Source organism: Lissotriton vulgaris, chromosome 7, assembly GCF_964263255.1.
Source record: "Lissotriton vulgaris chromosome 7, aLisVul1.2, whole genome shotgun sequence".
Classification (NCBI taxonomy): Eukaryota; Metazoa; Chordata; class Amphibia; order Caudata; family Salamandridae; genus Lissotriton; species Lissotriton vulgaris.
In genome coordinates this window covers 1,511,713,431-1,511,732,404 of record NC_141695.1, presented here as the reverse complement: position 1 = coordinate 1,511,732,404, position 18,974 = coordinate 1,511,713,431, and the positions used below count along the sequence as shown (strand labels likewise).

The window sequence follows — 18,974 nt, the reverse complement described above, 5'->3', positions numbered from 1 at the left end:
ATTATGATGTTCTATTCCTGGAGGGGGATCTTAACATTTGGCTAAACCCGCTCTTGATTCCTCCAACCCTCACGCCACACCAAAGGGTCAATCTCTTGTAACACTCACCGACCTGGTTGGTGCATTGGACATCCGTGATATTTGGCGACAACATCACCCGTTGGCCCCTGGCTACACTTTTTATTCTGCACCCCATTCTACTCTCACGCGTATTGTCTATGTATTTGCTACGGCGGCGGTTTCTCGCTGGATTGCGGTGATAGACGTACTGCCCCGCACTCTATCCGACCATTCCCCCTTAATTTCACGCTTAATGATCCCTCATTCAGCGGGGTGGGATCATCGTTGGTCCTTTCCTGCCTCGGCCCTCCTTTACGAGGTGTTTCGCGCTGAGGTCCAGGAGGCCATTACGGAATACATCAGCTTAAACACTGGATTGGTGCCACACTACTCCACTCTCTGGGACGCCTTTAAGGCGTACATACGGGGAATCATTATTTCCAAGCAGGCAGGGGTGTTGCGTTCGATCCGGGGCAGCATTGCAGGAGTGGAGGCTGAAATGGCCCTCTTGGATGAGTCCTCCCGTGACCCGATGGTGCAGACCAAGCGGAATGCGTTGTTGCTAGATTTCAATGACCATGCGGACAGGGAGGCGTCTCTCCTTGGCAAACATTATTTGGCAAGGCGCTACGAGGAGGGTGAGCGCCCAGGTAGGACTTTGGCCCGTCTGGTAAACCCACCTAGAAGGGCTGGACATATTACATCTATCATTCGTGGGGACAGGACTGCAGCCACGTCTGACTCGGACATTGTAGCAGAACTTGTGGCATATTCTCGATCATTCTATTCCACCACACCGCTGGAGGGATTTTCGCAACACCTTTCATATTTGGAGGAGGTGGCTATGGCCTGGCTGACCAAGGGCTAGGCTGGATTCTTGGCGCACCCCTTCACTGTTGAAGAAATTTCATTGGCAATAGACGAACTCTCTGGCTCTATGGCCCCAGGCCTCAATGGCCTAACCGGGGTCTTTTATAAACCATATAAGGAATGTTTAGAGGCCCAACTCCTGGAGGTGTTTGCTGAGGCGTTGGAATCAGGCATACTCCCTCTTACCATGCGCGAGGCGGCCATCTACTTAATACTTAAACCAGGCAAAGATCCCATGCAGTGCTGGTCCTATCGCCCGATATACCTCATACATTTTGATAACAAGGTTCTGGCCAAAACGCACTCTTCAAGAATATTGATATTGATGGACCAAATTCTCTCCCCGGTGTAGTCTGGGTTTATACCACACCGTTCTACCTCCCTCAATCTTCGTACGGTGTTCTGTCATAAACCGTATTGAGCCCACCACGCCTGCTGCGGTTGCGCTGCTAAAAGCGGAAAAGGCCTTTGACTCCCTTGAGTGGCCTTTTCTGCTGGCATCGCTTCATAAACTTGGCGTTCCTTCAAATTTCATAGCCATCATTGCCCTGCTGTATTCTTCTCCTACTGCCCGCCTCCGGGTTAATGGGTCCCTCTCTCCTTCCATTCCCATCACCTGTGGTACCCGCCAGGGTTGTCCCTTGTCCCCGCTCCTGTTCATCATCGCGATGGACCCTCTGGTCCGACACCTCTAAGAAAAGCACTTGTTTCGTGGCTTACAATTCCCAGCCGGTCCGCTGCTGATGTCTTGCTTTTTGTGCGACACCCAAAAAACAATCTCCAGCCTTTGATTGACGAAATAGAACGTTTCGGTTCCGTATCGGGTCTTAAAATCAATTGGGGTAAGTCGGTATTGTTTCCCATAACTGATGCGGCTGCAGCTGACGACACTGTATACCCTTTGCGGGTGGACCGAGAAACTACCAAACATCTGGGGGTGCACTTACACCGGGATAAGGGACAGGTTGTACAGTTGAACTATGGACCAGCTATTGAACAGCTCTCCTCGCAAATAGATAGGTGGATACAACTGCCTCTCTACAGCTGGCCGCATCGCCCTTATTAAAATAAAAGTACTACTGCGTTTTCTTTACTATTTGAGCACTAAACCCATTCCGCTGACCAATGCTTTTTTTGCCCATTTACGTGGCCTTCTCATCCGTCTGGTGGGGGCGGCTGGCAGACCCCGAGTGCCTTGGGACAGTCTTACCCTCCCGTATACCCGGGGAGGATTTGCAGTTCCAGATCCCCAACTGTATTTTTTGGTGGCGCAGCCGCAATATGCCCACCATTGGTTTTATCCTGATGCCAGAATACCTTACACGACAATGGACAAAGAGCTGGCTGCACCTACACCTTTAGCGTCCCTACTCCCAAAGGGAATCCCCCTCGATGCCTATGACATTCAGCCCCTGGCCACCACGTGTTGGGCTTGGCGAAAGCTGAATCGACTATACGGGTCTGGTCCCCTTTACTCATCTGCTCTACAGATTGCCAATAACCCCTTTTTGCCGTTAACAACTGATAGAGGGGTGCTTGTGACCTTGGCAAAGCTGGGGCTCGAGACCTTTGGTTCTCTATTTCCGGATGGTCGGGCATGTAAGCTGTCCGATTTGACACAGCTTCCTGGGCTCACCGGTGTGGATACTCTTAATGTGGCTCGGCTCCACGGGACACTCTGCTCTGTCTTTGCTACTTACCCTGCTACCTCATGACGACTTCCCCCCGCTCACCCTGCTTATAGCCGACACTGCGGGAACACATTTGGTCACTAAACTATAGACGGCATGTATGGCACTCCGGCCGGGACGGGATAGCGGGGCACGTCAAAGATGGGAATCTGATATTGGACGTCCCCTTACGGACAAGGAATGGACCTACTGCTTGGAGCAGACACACAGGGTATCCCCTAATCATAGACACAAGTTACTCCATTTTAAATTTCTCCACAGAATTTATGGGACTCCTGTGCAATTGGCTAAATTTGACCTTTCTAAACTGATAAATTGCCCTAAGTGTAACGCCTTGGATTCTGACTTCGCCCACATGTCCTGGTCCTGCCCCCCACGTCTTCCCCTACTGGCAAGAGGTATTATATGTGCTATCTCAAATCATTGAAACACCCTTGGTTCCCTCACCTGAATTGGGGTTGCTGGGATTGGTCCATCGACTCAAACTATGCCATAGACGTTTTACAGCGCTTGCCCTACTGCTTGCAAAGCACGACGTAGCCTCTCTCTGGGGAGCCAGGACCAGTCCCACTAAGGCGGCCTGGCTCAGGGGCATGGCATACTGCAATGTTCACTCTGAGATTTACGCCTCGCTTCAGCCTCCATCCTCAAGGCCTCCTGATATCTGGTGCATATACCGCACATTTCTACAACGAACACTTCACGCTTCCCAAGCTGTCCCTGCCTCGTCGGGCCTCCCCGCGAATTGAGAGGACGCTTACAGGACCCCTGGCTGCACCACACAGAGTGCTATTTGCAATGGGTGTATCCCCCATGGCTCTGGAATAGTTCTAGCATGCACGCCAATGACGCCATTACTGGCACTACACTACTTCTTTATGTGCGGTATTGCGCGGAGTCCACCTCACTTAATATGATATGTTTTCTATTTTTATTCTTTTGAGTAATGAGTATGTATGTATAATTTGAATTTGTTTTCTATTTATTTATTTTTCTTCTTTCTTTTCGTGTATTATCCTATTGGTATTTACAAATTGCTCTCTGATCTGTTGTAATCCATGCTTTATCCTACCCAAATGTAATGTCGATATTCAGTCCTGCTTCCGATTCAAACGCCTGTCTTGTCTATTATTGTATTGTCTTTTGTGTTGTTTTGTATTATACCTCTGGAAAAAAAAACAATCTCACATTTAAATGACAGTCTATAAATTTCCCTTTATTAGCTCCTCATAGAGTACAGCCTGATCCGAAATTAATGTAATAATTCTTTTGTCATATTTCAAAGCTACTAACTGTATACATGGACACAGCGATTTGAATGTACCTGTCGTACTGTCTTGCAAGCAATGCATTATGGGTAGGGTGGACTTACCATATCTTTTGCAGGGTGCAGTGCCATATGTGACCAAAAGAGGTCTGCAGTGCTGGTGCCTTGCTCAATAGGTACTGCACCGAGACATGCAGTGCTGATGCCTTGCTCACTAGGGACATCTAGGAGCAGCTTGCAGTACTGCCAGAGACATACAATGCTGGTTCCCTGCTCATTAGGGCCCTCTAGGAGCAGCTTGCGGTGCTGCACTGAGACATACAATTCTGATTCCTGGTTCACTGTGCAAACATTTGCAATGCACTAGGTTTTGCAATACTGAAAGTATGAGCTATTGCAGTTGCATTATTATTTGCAATAACAATACTTCAAAATATCAGTAATGCGAGACTTCTTGCATTGCACATGATTGTTATTTTTTACAGACGCGGTGTCCGCAACATAGCTCAGTTTATTTTTCATTGTCATTTCCCAGTTCTCTCTGGCTTGAGTTCAGCTCGACATTGCCATTTACAACATCAATAGCTGTAACTCAAGAAAATGCGAGACCTATTGCATTTCTAATGTTGGTTTTAAGAGACACTTGTTTTTTTTAAGGAATACAGCCTGCTTAAAAAACAAGTTTCCAGTTTTGGAATGCGATCAAAAGGATGGAAGTCTGGAGAAGCGCACGGGACTAAAAAGACAAGTGGATATTAATTGTGGGTTTTTAACGCGCTAGAATCGACTCCCGAAGGAGTATCTCTGCGCAATAGACCGCTGTGGAACCCGTCCTGGCTTTCCCTGTGAGATGGTCCCTACTGAGTATCTCCAAGGTGAAGCCAGGCATCCCCGGCGTATGTGGGGGCCGTTGTGGAGATGAGGCAAGCTAATGCCCAGAGTTGCAGAGTGTGATCCCTGGTTAGAGTAGGCACCGAGGTGAGAATTATCGAGTCCGCTGACCCTGGTCCACGACCCTGCCGCGTCGGGAATTGAACCCTGGTCCCGGGCCGTCCTCTGCTCCCGGGTCTGCCGCCTCTAACCAGTGAGCCACACCACTCCACAGATATGTAATGAATATATTGCTAATGTGGGAATGTATGACGACAGTAAAATGTGATTATATTCAACCTGAATTATCTGCCAAAATTTACAATGCAAACAATAAAAAGATTTTTTTTTTAAAAAGGATGGAAGTCGGAGCTCTCTGCAATGGTTTGTGTCTTGGTAGCTAATCAGAGAGGTCCACAAATAGCAATTAGCCTAACTAATATTCAATGGGCAGATTGTTCGGAGACTACTTGCAAATGGGAATTTTGCAATGCTATCTTTTATTTCATAAGTCGCAGCACAAAATGTCAGGAAGGTCACAAAACATCGGAATGCAATTTGCAGCCACTATTTGTGACATATTTGTTCGTACATCTGCCTCAAAATCTCTAGACAACACACAGAAACAGGAGACCTGAGAATGCAAAAATTCTCTCAAGAAATTAGGAAACTTGGGAGAACAACTTAACCAAATGATTATCAGTAATACACCAAACTAGGAGACCAATTACTGTACAAGAGCTTCAACAGATAACGCATACATTTTATAGTTATACATATAATAAGGAAACCAGTAAAACGAAGGCAAATTAGAGCACAGGACTTCTAGCAATACATGTAACAGGAGACTAACTATGGCACAGGATATCTAGCAAGGAATGGAACAGGCCATGACATGAGCTTTAGTCCGAGTACTAAGGATTCCTTGGACAGCAACCCAAAAAAGATTATGCAGAAGACTCCAGTCTAAAGGTTGGAGAATTACACCTACCGCTATGTTGCTAAATACATCCAACTACTTGTCCTGCCTTACCTTTAGGACAAAGGTGTTCTCCTTGTCAGGCATCTCTAGTGGAGTTGTTGTCCTTACATCCATTATGGTAGAACAGAGAATACTGACTCGCGCCTTTGTGGCCTAATCATACAGGAGAGGAGAGAAGAAAAAAAAATGATAACAATGGATTATAAATGTATTCAAAACTGCAAGGGCAGCTTTTTAAATAATTTCACTTACTTTAACGCTTGCAAAATCTATCCCATCAAGCACACCTCTAATGTCTACCAGCCAAAGGTACCGGCCTGTGTTAAGTCACAACTGCTTCGGCTTGGTAAAGTGAAGCAGGACACCAACCGTACAAACCTTTCCCGATTAGAAAAGAACACAAATCTGCCATAAACCACAGCCATCAAGATAGCACCAAACAATTTCCAGCCAATTCAGATGGAAACATCATGATGCTGGGACCAACCACCCTAACGTGCTCAACTACATTCACACTGCAAAATTATGAGCTCAACTAAAGCATTCTGAAAGTAACAACATCAATGTGCCATTAACCATTCTACAGTACATGAACCACATTATACCGAGACCAACCTAAACACACTAATGTCTGCAACGCAATCATTAATCAATCACTATCAACCAACCTGTTATGAACATATCTAGCATGAGGTAAACTGGAAAAAAAATTGATTACGCGGAGTCAACAAAAATGTGACCACCACCAATCCGGGATTAATCACAGCAAGCTGATGACCAGTCACATTCATCGCACACATCAAAAGCGATAAACACTGACAAAACATGCAATTAATTACACCAAACATACTTGGGATCAATCACGTAAACCCAACTACTTTATTTAATAAAATTGACAAAAACAAAATCATTTTTTAAAAGAAACAATGGGTCACAAACTAAGATTTTTAAATACAAAGGGGGACACAACTGACAGGTTAACATTTCGATCAGCTCATTTTAGCTGTTCAAAACTTTGGTTTGCTTTCATATTCAGATCTATAAAGTGAAATCCTAGCTACGAAAGAGTGCAAGCTGTACAAGTTGGGGATACTGGGGAGCAGTAACGAGCAGGAAGGTAAGGCAGGAAATGAAAGGGGAATTACCAGCTGGTGCCCGTTTTCCAGGGCACCACACATGGATGACATTTTACATTAAGAAAAGGGTTTTCAAATCCTTCACGAATAGTAGAAGTGAGGGAGTTTGCTTGATCTGGGTGCGGAGGGAGATCCTTTAAGCTTAGAAGGAGAAAGTGGGTGTCTTGTCTTCTCCCTCCTACATTTGTTGTTTTTAGCCTCAATATGGTGCAGGTGCAAGTGCTAAGCAGCCCACTGGAGAGCTTGATCTTGCTTGACAGATATGGAGGAGCTGAAATTTACAGCTTTGTAGGTAATTTGAAACTCATGTAGGCTACAAGAGGGAGCCTGAGGAGATCTTTCGGGTTTGTTGACATTCTATAACAAGCATTTACAATGCAATGGTCTCGGCATTGTTAACGTTAGAGCCATTGCCATTGCTCATGACATTATTTTAATTTATGTTTTGGCATTTTTATTTCGCCAGTTTTGTACTTACTCAAATAAATTTGGAGCCTTTAAGCAACGAGTGTCTGCTTACAGGTTTAAAGGAGTGTGAGGCTCGATTTTTGGGGGAAAATTCCACGCTTTTTAAAAACCCTTATAAACCACAAATAGCTGTATAATCCTGCATACCAAGCATACACAATTATTAAAAGACATAGGAAAACAAGGCCTACATTTATCACACAATAAATCTTTAACACAACATTTATAACAAAGCACCAGATGCGGCTAACCTCTGCAACAGGTTTGTAAACCAATGACGAGAAAAGTGATAAACCCCACGCCCCAGCTACACTTCTAAAGAGAACACAATGAATTTTATGGTGGACCAAAAGGATACGATAAAACTTGTGCTTATCTCTAGGAAGCGCAATAAAGATGTACATCTGTGCTCAAGAAAGCATGCCATGCAAACTACTTTGCATAACGTATCACATGTGCAATACGCACAGGAAAAAGGAGTACACTATTATATAGCATATACTTGTGTTCTACATTTATATGTTTTCTTTTTTATTAATTATCACGCACACGGACTGCTTATTTCAAACTAAATAATCCTATTGCATAGCACTTCGCTACCAGTACTATGGATTTTACCTGTAAATATAAAAAGCTTTTATACGTAAAACATCAGTCTCTGCTGTAAAAATAAGCAGATCACAGTGGCGTGTTCGCCATGCACAACCATAGCTCTACTTAAAATGTATGTTATACCATAGGGTGTAGATATATGTTGTCGGGATGGCAAACATTTTAAAACACAACTGCAGGAGGTGAAAATACTATAGTTTAAATAACCAAACAGTGTGGAGCACCAATAGAGCCAGTGTTTCCCAGAGAGCCGAACCGGTTCCTCAGTGGCATGCCCGCGGTTTAAACTACATGTATGCTAAATCAGAAGGGATGTGGCGGCAACAATACCAAATCCAGTTTTAAATACCTCTGTGCGCGTAGCTTTGTATCTGTGCACATCATACACCGTACATAAAACACATTACGTGGCCGTAGGTGAGACCTAAAAACTGCTGGTGCTCAGACCCAGTGAGACCCGGCCCACTTAAAGCCCTGTCCGGCAGCATCTAGAAACCCAAATAACTATAGGCTTTGCACTAACTGCCCAACTCACGCGGCCCTTAGGGATTCGTAGGCTCTAGAGTCAGACTCGTATGATTGATTGCCTAGGAGACCTACTCCCCTGATAGGCGTGGGGGCTCCAGCAGGAAGGAACAGGGACCGGGTCTGAGAAAGGAATGCGCGCTGGAGTGAAAAAACAAGCTCTCGCGCCGCTTCCAGACCGGATATTACCATACCCATTGCCTGCAGCTTACTGTACTGATGTGATTTCTTATACTGATGCACCTTCCTACAATGTACTCATGTTTTATGGTAACGGTAATTGTTTTTATGTTTGTTGATAAAACTATGTAAACTAAAATAATTTTTTTTTAAACTGTAAACCCAAATACATGAAGTTCTCTCACACGCCTTGCAAGATACTCGTGCAGCGTGACTTTACAAGCTCAAAACAGGCTTGATTTGAAAATGTAGGCTACTTTTTTCAGCTATGTGGTTCGCTAATTGGTGCTCAGTCCAATTTTTTTGTCCCAGTCTGACCCTGCTGTACACCATTCCTCATCTTCATGTGACTCATTTTTATCAACCTCAGATAGGTGAAGGGCTGCGTCTATTTCACTAGAACCGTAACTAGTGACAGGCTACAAGCAAGGCTTTGTAGCAGATGCATTAAACAGCTAAGCTGCCTTGTCATCCATTGAAGTATGATGGTGTTTTTTTAAATGTTTTGTGTTCAGTAGGCCTGTTTTCATAATATGCCTGGTTTGAATTCCACATGGCGCTTGCTGCCAGGGTTGTATAAGTTTGTAACCCATTAGTAGATTATGCTACCTCAATGGTATTCTGTTACTCGGCCTCAAAGATGAAGCATTGATATGGACCTGTGATGTGCAGATATATGAGGCGAACGCATATGCACTGACCCCACTACTGTCAGCCAGTGCAGACTAGTCAGGCACAACTCTGAGCTATGTTGTCAATTTGCTTTATAGCACAGCAGAGGCACCAACAGGCCAACTGGGCCTTCCACCACTGCTGTGCCAGCCGAGTAAAGCCATGAATCGCATCCTGATGCGGAGCCCAGTGAGGAGAGCTGCTCCTGGGTCACAGCCGAGAGCCCATGGCTAGAGGCGCATACCCTGACCAGCGGAGACTATGAACAGCTTTCCTCGCACACAGAGTGAAGAGCCAAGCGGGCTCACCTGGGGGTCTTATTTGTAAGATGTTCCAGCAAAGATGGGCCGGCGTGGACGAGTGGAGAGAGAGCTGCCGACTAGCGCGTGCATCTGTAAGGTGTTTTGGGATGGGGTTGAGTCAATCACGTGCCCGACAGACTGGATGTTCAGGAAGCATTTAGAAGAGGTAGTGAGTTCAGCACAGCAGGCAGGGAGAGAAGGCTCAACATGCAGTGTGCACGAGCTCATCAGATAGTGAGTGGCCATTCAGAATGCAGTGAGTAGGCGATCAGGCAGTGAGCGGGAGCTAAAGAAGCCGCGAGCTCATGCTTATTAGGCAGGTCGTGTAGTGCGTGGGTGCTTAGGAGGCAGAGTGGCCGTTCAGCAAGCAGCGCTGAGGTGGGCTGTCAGCAAGCAGGGAGAAGGACCATGCACAGGCAAGAAACTCAGCAGTCAGTGAGTGGACTACTCCCCGGATAGGCGTGGGGGCTCCAGCAGGACGGAACAGGGACCGGGTCTGAGAAAGGAATGCGCGCTGGAGTGAAAAAACAAGCTCACGCGCCGCGCGCCTCTCTGCAGACTCCCCATGCATTCCAGAGAGGCGCGCAACGCGATCCGGACTGTCATGCAATGCCGTGGAGACAAGACCTGGCCGCGCGCACAACGTTATCCTATGGGAAAACGCTGCGCGCAGCCAGGTCTTGTCTCACTTTGTCGTCTTCAATCTACTGAGACGCAGACAATAGTTCTCTGGCGAGAACGCGCTTTCAGCGCGCTACTAGCCGAGACCTAAAAACGTTGTGAGTTCCTTTCTGAGACGCTCAACTACTTGAAGGATGATCTGGGAGTCCGTTATAATTCTGAGATGCCAGAAAGCAGGACATTGACTTAATGTAGGTGCGAAAGGTTTAGATTTTATACTACATTCTCAAGTCCACTGCAGAGAAGAGTTCCCCTCGTACAGCATCATGAGACAATGTTTATTATGTTATGTGTAATTAAATACTGCGTGAGGGCTTGTGTAGCCATTGTCCCCTCCATTGTGCCCTGAATTTGGCTCTGGGGGGGGGGGGCTGGGGGTATGACGACATGACCGCGGCTTTTGAGAGGTGGCAGCCAAGAGCGGAGCGGATCGCATCCATGCTTGAGGCAACGGAGGTAGGCGGAGGTACCATCTGGCCACCACACTGTGCCGGGACCTGCGCAGGGATTGCCTTCGTTGGATCCGGGCCGGCGTGCCCTTCTGGAGCGGAGTGCCGGCAGCTGCCCTCACCTGTGGACCTTGACTGCTGGCAAGCCCCACCCAGCCTCAGGCTGGTGGGGCTTGCCAGCAGACGAGATCGGGGCCTTGCGGCCTAGCTTTGCCCGGGACGCCCTGGGAGCGGGCGCCCCCTCCTCTTCGACCTTTCTGGTGGTCCCGCTGCCATGACTCACAGGGTGAGGGGCCTGGATAGGTCTGTGACCCGCCTGGGAGCAGCGGCAGGCTGGAGGCGTGCTCTTCCTTGGGCGAACTGAGTGACTGGCGCGGAGGCCTGCTTTCTCCCCTTGTGAGCGGCTTCACCTGCGCACACTGGCGGTGCATCACCGGATGTGCCCTGTTTCACCTGCAACATAGACAGGGCATTTGACTCCTTGAGCTAGACCAACCTCTTCAAACTCCTGACGGCCGTAATAATCAACCTAATCTCCAATGCTAAACCCTCATCCCACGTCCTGGATCAACTACCCCCAAGTGACCAAGGACTTGAAGCTCGTCCGAGCTCCACTATGGTGCAAGATCATTAACAGCTCACTGATCTTAGGAGTTGTTCCGGATTGCCTCAAAGTTGGCCAAGTCCCGCCACTGCTGAAAAAACCTGGTCTAGACACTGAGGATCTAAACAACTTTAGACCGGTATCAAACTTACCCCTTCTGTCCAAAATCCTGGAAAGAGGTGTACTTCCTCAGCTAACCCAACACTTGGACAACATCAATCTCCTAGACCCCCACCAATCTGGCTTCAGAAAGGGCTGCAGCACTGAAACCGCAATCCTTAATGTTATAGATGATCTACACAAGTCACTGTACTCTGACCAATGCTGCCTTCTCATCCTCCTAGAAATATTGGCTGCATTCGATACAGTCTATCACAAACTGCTCATCAAGACTCAAGGGCTGGTCTTGAAAAGACAGTCCTCCACTGGTTCTCTTCCTTTCTCCACAACCGCTCACAAAGAATAAAAATTAAAAACTTCGAGTCCGACCTCCACCCCATCAACAGGGGTGTTCCACAAGGATCAGTGCTCTCCCCTCAGCTTTTCAACATCTACATCGAACCCCCTACCACTCTACTTAGGAAATCCAACATCCCTTTCCACCTATATGCGGATGACACACAACTCTATCTGGAAACCTCCTCCATGGCGGACATCCAGAGACTCAACTCACGCTCAGGGAGGTTCAAGACAGGCTCTCAAACAATCACCTAAAACTCAATCAAGAGAAAACGGAAATACCCATCTCCAACAAGACGAAAATCCACAAATCACAGAATGGCTCAAAGCTATTGATGCCCTCAATGGCAACCTCATCCTGGCTGATTCGGTAAAATCTCTAGGTATCAGCCTAGACCCGAACATGAAAAAATGTATTTCAAGATCCGCAAAAAGTGCCTTCCTCAATCTTAAACTACTGTACAAAATAAAACCCTTCCTCCCATCCAAGGACCTTCAACAAGCCACCCAAGCACTAGTGCTCTCTAGAATTGATTATGGGATTGCAGCCCTGACTGGGATATCAAAATCCCACCCACCCCCCCTGAAAACAAACTTGAATGCAGCAGCTAGAATGGTCACCGGTACTAAGAAATTTGATCACATCTCCCCTGCACTCAAAGACCTCAAATGGCTAACAATTGAGTTGAGAGCCAGCTTCAGAACAGCCTGCCTCACCCACAAAGCCCTGCACACGGCAAACCGGAATACCTGGCTGCCAAACTCAAAAAGGCTGGCCAGTCCAGAAACCTCAGGAGCTCCAACACTCTGCTACTCATCCAGCTGAATTCTGGCAAGCAAAAAAAACACGATAAAATAGTTTGCCGGAAACGCCCCCAAAATCTGAACTCCATCCACCCCCACATCAGAACGATCCCCTATTTTCCCAAATTCAAAAATCTGCTCAAAATCCTCTTCCACAACCACTCTCGAACGAACCGATAGAAACCAAGGACGGGCCCTAGCCTGCACTCTTTCTAACTTTAAATTTTGACCAGTGACATTGACTCGGATCAAGAGTTCTGTGTGAACAAAGAAACTTTTGGGGGGGCTCGCCTTGTTTGAACTTCATCCTCCATGCCCATCCGCGCAACTGCGCCTTTGTTCACCTTATACTCTGCTTGATCCACATGTTTCACTATACTCTGTACTGCCTATTTGCACATAATTTACTTGTTGTAAAGCGCTCCGATACCCTCGGGTCCAGCTTGCACTATATAAAACTCCTAAAAAAAATAAAGTAAATAAATAAAATAACTTCCACACAGCTGTTTTATACGGACCTCACTGCCTCAGTCTGCGCTGCAGGGTGCTGTTCTACCCACTATCCCACCCGCCAAGGTACGCGATAGGGATGCCCCTTGTCCCCTCTCCTGTTTGCCTTGGCGATAGAGCCCCTAGCGGCTTGGGTGCACAGAGACCCCCTGATCAAGGGAATGGACTGGTCACAGGAACATTCCGATAGAATCACGCTCTACGCGGATTATGCCCTTTTTTTAATGTCGGATCCGTGGTTCTCGGGGCCTCGTGTCCTCCTAATCCTTTGCATCTTTGGCGAAACCCCGGGTCTATATGCCAACCCAACCAAATCTATACGCTTTCCTGAGGACAAGTGTATGCCCGCCCTCTATCAAACCAAGTTTTTAGAGGGCGAGGACTGGTCAATGATGAAGCATGACACCAGGTGGTGTGTGAGACCAGTCCTTCACATTTTGTGAGATGCCTGCACTCACAAACTGAAAAACAATTGCACTTAGAACCTCTACACCGGGAGCAGCTCTGTTTTGGTTAAACATTATTGCTGGAGGCTGCTAGCTCCTGGTACCCCGTGCCTCTGGTTCCCTCGGTCCAGAATACTTTCTGGACCATTGTGATTATACACTAGAGAAGTCAGGCCTGGGCCTCAGATTTGCTCCTTGCTCGCTTTTTGTAACTGGAATTTTTTTTATTGCTGTGTCCCACGGTCTCCAAGTCACACAACATCGCCCCACTGCTCCCAGCAGTTCGCAACAAGACTACTATCTGGTCTCAACTACCCTTGTCTCCGTACAGAAGGTCTGCAATTTTCAAGATGGTGTCCTTGCCCCTCCTACTTTATCGGCTCCAAAACTTTCACTACTCGATTCCTGTCGTGGTTCACTCCGCTCAATGCTCTCCTGAAGAGATTCCTCTGGAATGAGGGTGCGATCCGAGTTGAGCTTTCTACATGTACACAATACAAGTACTGCAGAGGCATTGCAGTGGCGGATGTCCGCTTGCACTGCACTGCCTGGCACCTCCTGGTGATAAATGAATGGTGGTATGGGTCCCAATCAGACCCAACCTATCCAGTTGAGCGGATCGCCATGTCTGGAACCCCCGATGCACTTCCTATAAAGTAACACACCCTTAGACACTCTTTCTCTGGCTTGCCAAACAGTCATACAGTTATGGAGATAGGTGGTTCGGTCCATGGGTTGGTGGGGCAGGTTAACAGGTTCCACTCTCCTTTGTCAGGACACATAATTGCAACCGGTATCGGCGCTCCGTGGGATCCGCAATTGGGACCTCCTAGGAATCTCCACGCTGGGGGATATCATGCAGGGCACCACCCTCAAATCTTTTCAAAGGCTGCAATCGGATGTTGATCTTCATTAATCACAATTTCATTGCTACCTGCAGTTCTGACATACTCTGACCCCTCTGATTCGACATTTAGAGCCTCTGCCGGATTCCACCCGTTAGAGGAACGTTTGCTGATGGGTGACATCGGGTACCACAAAACTAGGCACATTTACCAGACACTTAATACTCCTACTGTAACCACTATCCATAAGACTAGAGCGGCGTGGGTCGCCGAACTGCCGGCCCTCACAGATGACGACTGGGTTGATGCCTTAGCTAGCCCTCAATACGCAGCAGCGTCTACCAGTTCTAGATTTATCCTGTTTAAATACCTCCACAAGGTGAATTACACCAGTCACAGGTTATGGAAAATGGGTGCAATCCAATCCCCTGTGTGCTTCGGCTGCTGCGAGACGATGGTTCCATTCTGCACATGGTGTGGAGCTGCACGGTGACTCAGCAGTTCTGGTCCAGCGTGGAGTCATGCCTGGGCCGGGTCCGGGCGTGGGATATTCCGCTCGGCCCCAGACTGGTACTTTTGCATAGCACGGACGATATTGTGGGGAACAGTTAGAAGAGACACCTTTTATTCTTGGGCCTAACTTTGTCTAAACTGGACATAGCAAAGCACCGGAAGGACTCGTCTCCGCCTAGCATAGCCCACTGAAAAACTGCAATGGACAGATGCACATCCGCCAAAATCGTGGTATTCCAGGCGAGGGAGTGCCCACAGAAACACAGGAAGATTTGGTCTCGTTAGGCCTCATACAGAGGTATTGATATGCCTATACTGTCTCAATCTGCTTCTCATGACCCCATTGAACGGTTGTGTCTCATCAACTCAACTATATTGTTGATTACAATGTGGCTGAAAATTCATATTTCATGTACAAGTAATGCTTACTTAAGTATGTTTCGTGCAATTGGGTGGGGTTCTTCCTTCCTCGGTCTGTTGTTCTGCCTACGGTATGGGTTCTGTATGATGTACCTAGGGATTTCATTTCACGCATTTTCTTTGTATTCTGATTGCTGGGCGTCGCCCATTTGGAACGTTGAAAAATCAATAAAATTTGTTGTTAAAAAAAAAAATCTTCTTGAGCATCTTGAGGGTGTGGAAGCAGAGATGGAGACGGCACTCACTTTGCCAGACATGGCAATTACCAGAGCAAGGTGTCTTTACTGAAGACTACGACTTCAGTTTTGTCTGTGTTGAGCTTGCAGCAATTGGTTTTATACTTCTGATGACTTTGGTCATGCAGATGGAGAAGTTTGTATTTTCCAAGATGTACGTTTTGACTTTAAGGGTGGTGTTCAAGGGGAGAATGCTCAGAGTTGTTGGTTGAAGCCATCAACAGCACTTGCGGAGATCAATACCTGCACACATAAATGTTGGTTGCCCTGGCAGTTAGCATAAATTCTGGAGTGGAGCTTCATGGATGTGGATGGTTGCGAGGCAAATTTCTTTCTGTTAGACCTCAGAGTTATTTTCAACACTACACAAATGTGCTTCCTTTCGCATGTGTTAAATTCTACATGTGCCTAAATGTAACAGTTTTTTCACCAAAGCCCTTAGCCACCCCAAATCTTTTCAATATGCCAACAAAATCAATAAATTTCCATTCTAGTAATGTTCATGTTCTCCAATGACATAACTCTCTCACCACAAACTTAGTTTGGTTTCTAATAATATTGGTCAAGAGCCTTGAATTTCTGTGGGAGTCAACTCCCTGCCTGTTCTGCTGCACCAATACAGTACTGGATTCTATACCTTAAAGAATTAACTGTTTTTATATGCTGTATTAGAAACGTGTGCCACCACAGTTCCCTCAATTCCACTAACATCACACCAGGCTCAGCCTACATCAGACAGCCCAATAAACTTCTTCCAAAACATTAGAATGTTATGACTATTCCACCATATATACAGCAAAGTAAACTGCCTGCTCACATCACCAACATCACCCATGTGTCTTCCGGTACATTTTTTCATTATGTACCAGTCGTACATAATTTTCTATAGTCTCTTTGAATTGAATACACTTTAATTTTTGCTTGAGATACCACAACATAGCCCAGCTGCCTTGTGCAACATCCTTTCGAAATTCTTTCCTTCTAATTAGTTTGGAAGGCGCTGTTTGAACATGCTGGGAATGCTTCTGTTGGGAAAAGATTGCTTATATCTGCAATTTTATTCTGAAAGTGCATGACCCAATTATTAATTTGACAGTCTGTCAATCTAGTTATTCTCAAGTTCCTCTTACAGTGGTGAAAAAACAATTTTACATAGACAGGACATGTAAGAATTTGGATTATTATTTGGGGTGCATCACTACCCACCTCTAGGAATTATTACAACACTTGTCAGGGTGATTCCTCAAACTCACTAAATAAACCTGAGCCCAACCACCTGATCACTATGGCGCAGGGCAGACAGGTTTAATCTCGGGCAACATGTACAGTATTTATGCAGTATCAAAAGCAGTCACTAAGTTAAAATGCTAAATAATCAAAAACAAAATTAGAAAAATAGAGTAAATTGTAAGAAACAAAATCACAAAAATCCAATTTGGGAAAACAGAGATATCATTCTTTTTTTAAGTTGTAAGTAGAAACAGTGCCAAGAAGCACAAAGTGCCAATGATAGTCAGTGGCTGGAGTAGACCGGGACCTAGGCACAGTTTGAGGCAGACCATGATGAAGCGGGTCGGATACACCAAGGAGGTTTGTCCTTGTCAAAGATTTTATCTTCCGACTTAAGCCCTTTAAGTCCTAATCTTCCACAGGAACACACTTCTAAAGAATCTACGCTTAGGTCCCCAGACCTCGGTGGATGTACTTAGAGACTCGTAGGGTGTCAGGAAGAGGCGAACTGCAGGGTCATGTGATGGTCCAGTTGCTACTGATCAGCTGGGAAGTTGCAGGAAAGGCCTCTTGTAGCTTGCTGTTTCCCTGTAGCTGGAACAGGAGGTCAGCCTTATGACCCTTGGAGGGGTGCCGCTGCACTGAGCTGTTTGTGCTGAGATCGTGTGGACATTGCGGATTGTAGAAGCACTCTTCATTTCTTGGCGTACCTGTGTGCTCATATCTGCACGGAGTGACCGGGTGACATTTAAGCAGCAGAGCGCCCTGATTGCGAGTGGCGCTTTCTTCTGGTTGAACTTTGTTTGTTGCTTGCCTATCTGTGGGGGACTACAAGTCCCAAGACACCCTCCGCCCAGGCACACCTGGCCCGGACCATCACCACGCCTACAGCTCTAAGCGCATTGATAACGGCTTGCCGCACCCGCTATCGCGGGTGCCGCTGCGCAGAGCTGTTTGTGCTGAGATCGTGTGGACATTGCGGATTGTAGAAGCACTCTTCATTTCTTGGCGTACCTGTGTGCTCATATCTGCACGGAGTGACCGGGTGACATTTAAGCAGCAGAGCGCCCTGATTGCGAGTGGCGCTTTCTTCTGGTTGAACTTTGTTTGTTGCTTGCCTATCTGTGGGGGACTACAAGTCCCAAGACTCCCTCCGCCCAGGCACACCTGGCCCGGACCATCACCACGCCTACAACCCTAAGCGTGATTTAACTGACAACCATTTCCGCTTTGCGGGAGCGCACGGGAGCGCCGGGCTAAGCCCGGGCAAAGGGCGGGCCCTCTGTGGCCCTCGGTGACTGAGGTAGGCTGGGCTGGGCCCCGTTATTTTCATTTGTTCTCCAGTATACGCCTGGTGGCTCAGACAAAGTAATTCCACGAGAAGTTATAAGTTGTTACGCCCCACTGACAGTGACTGCAAGCTGGTTTCAGGCGTATAACCAATAACTAGTTCATTTTATGGTGTTTACATAATTTTTATTCCACTCTCATCTGGAAAAATATTATTTTATAAGCGACGTAGTGTGGGAATTTTTTTGCAGAAGATGACCAAAAAACTCCGCTCTGGGAGATTGGTGGGGGGTAGAACTTGTGCCAAAACAAAATCTAATCCCCTGCGAAATAAATCAGTGAATAATCACCTATTAAAGGGACAATGTCAGCTTTTTGAGTTATGGGAAAAACCTGTGGATAAAAACTCATTTGCTGCTGGAAAGGAAGCTTTAGCCTCTGCTATTCAGGAGGGTCATAATCAAGTTGTGGATACTACGACACCCCTCTCCTTGATGATAGAGCCACCCCAAGCGGAAATCATTGATAGTTCCTGCCTTGTGCATTCTGATGAGGATGGGGTTATTAAACCTCTCGCACTTTCCATGGAAGGTAAACAAGCGAACAATCCTGGTCCTCCTCATGCTTCCTCCCCGAATGTTATGGAAGGTGAAGCCTCCTCACTGCTTTCCATTGACCTTGAACTTTGCGGCCGCTATGTGAAGGCAGTTAGTTTGGAGGCTCCAGAAATTAGTAAACCTCCTGGGGGTGCTACTCCATCGGGGCTATTGTTATATAGCAGTACTCCATCATTAAATAGGCAGGATATGTCCGACTTGTTAAATGCTTCCAGGAGTCCGGTTCTCAACCTTT

At 46.7% G+C, this 18,974-nt stretch overlaps 1 protein-coding gene across 5 annotated transcripts in view; it reads right to left on the bottom strand.

Annotated features, from left to right (window-relative positions):
• Positions 1-18,974, bottom strand: part of SH2B1 (SH2B adaptor protein 1) — a 551,274-nt gene that overhangs the window by 352,595 nt on the left and 179,705 nt on the right. For all 5 annotated transcript variants that reach the window (XM_086932373.1, XM_086932370.1, XM_086932372.1 and 2 more), the window contains one exon: positions 5,792-5,893. In XM_086932373.1, the coding sequence (XP_086788499.1) occupies positions 5,792-5,893 (102 nt within the window). The remainder of the gene's footprint in view (positions 1-5,791; positions 5,894-18,974) is intronic.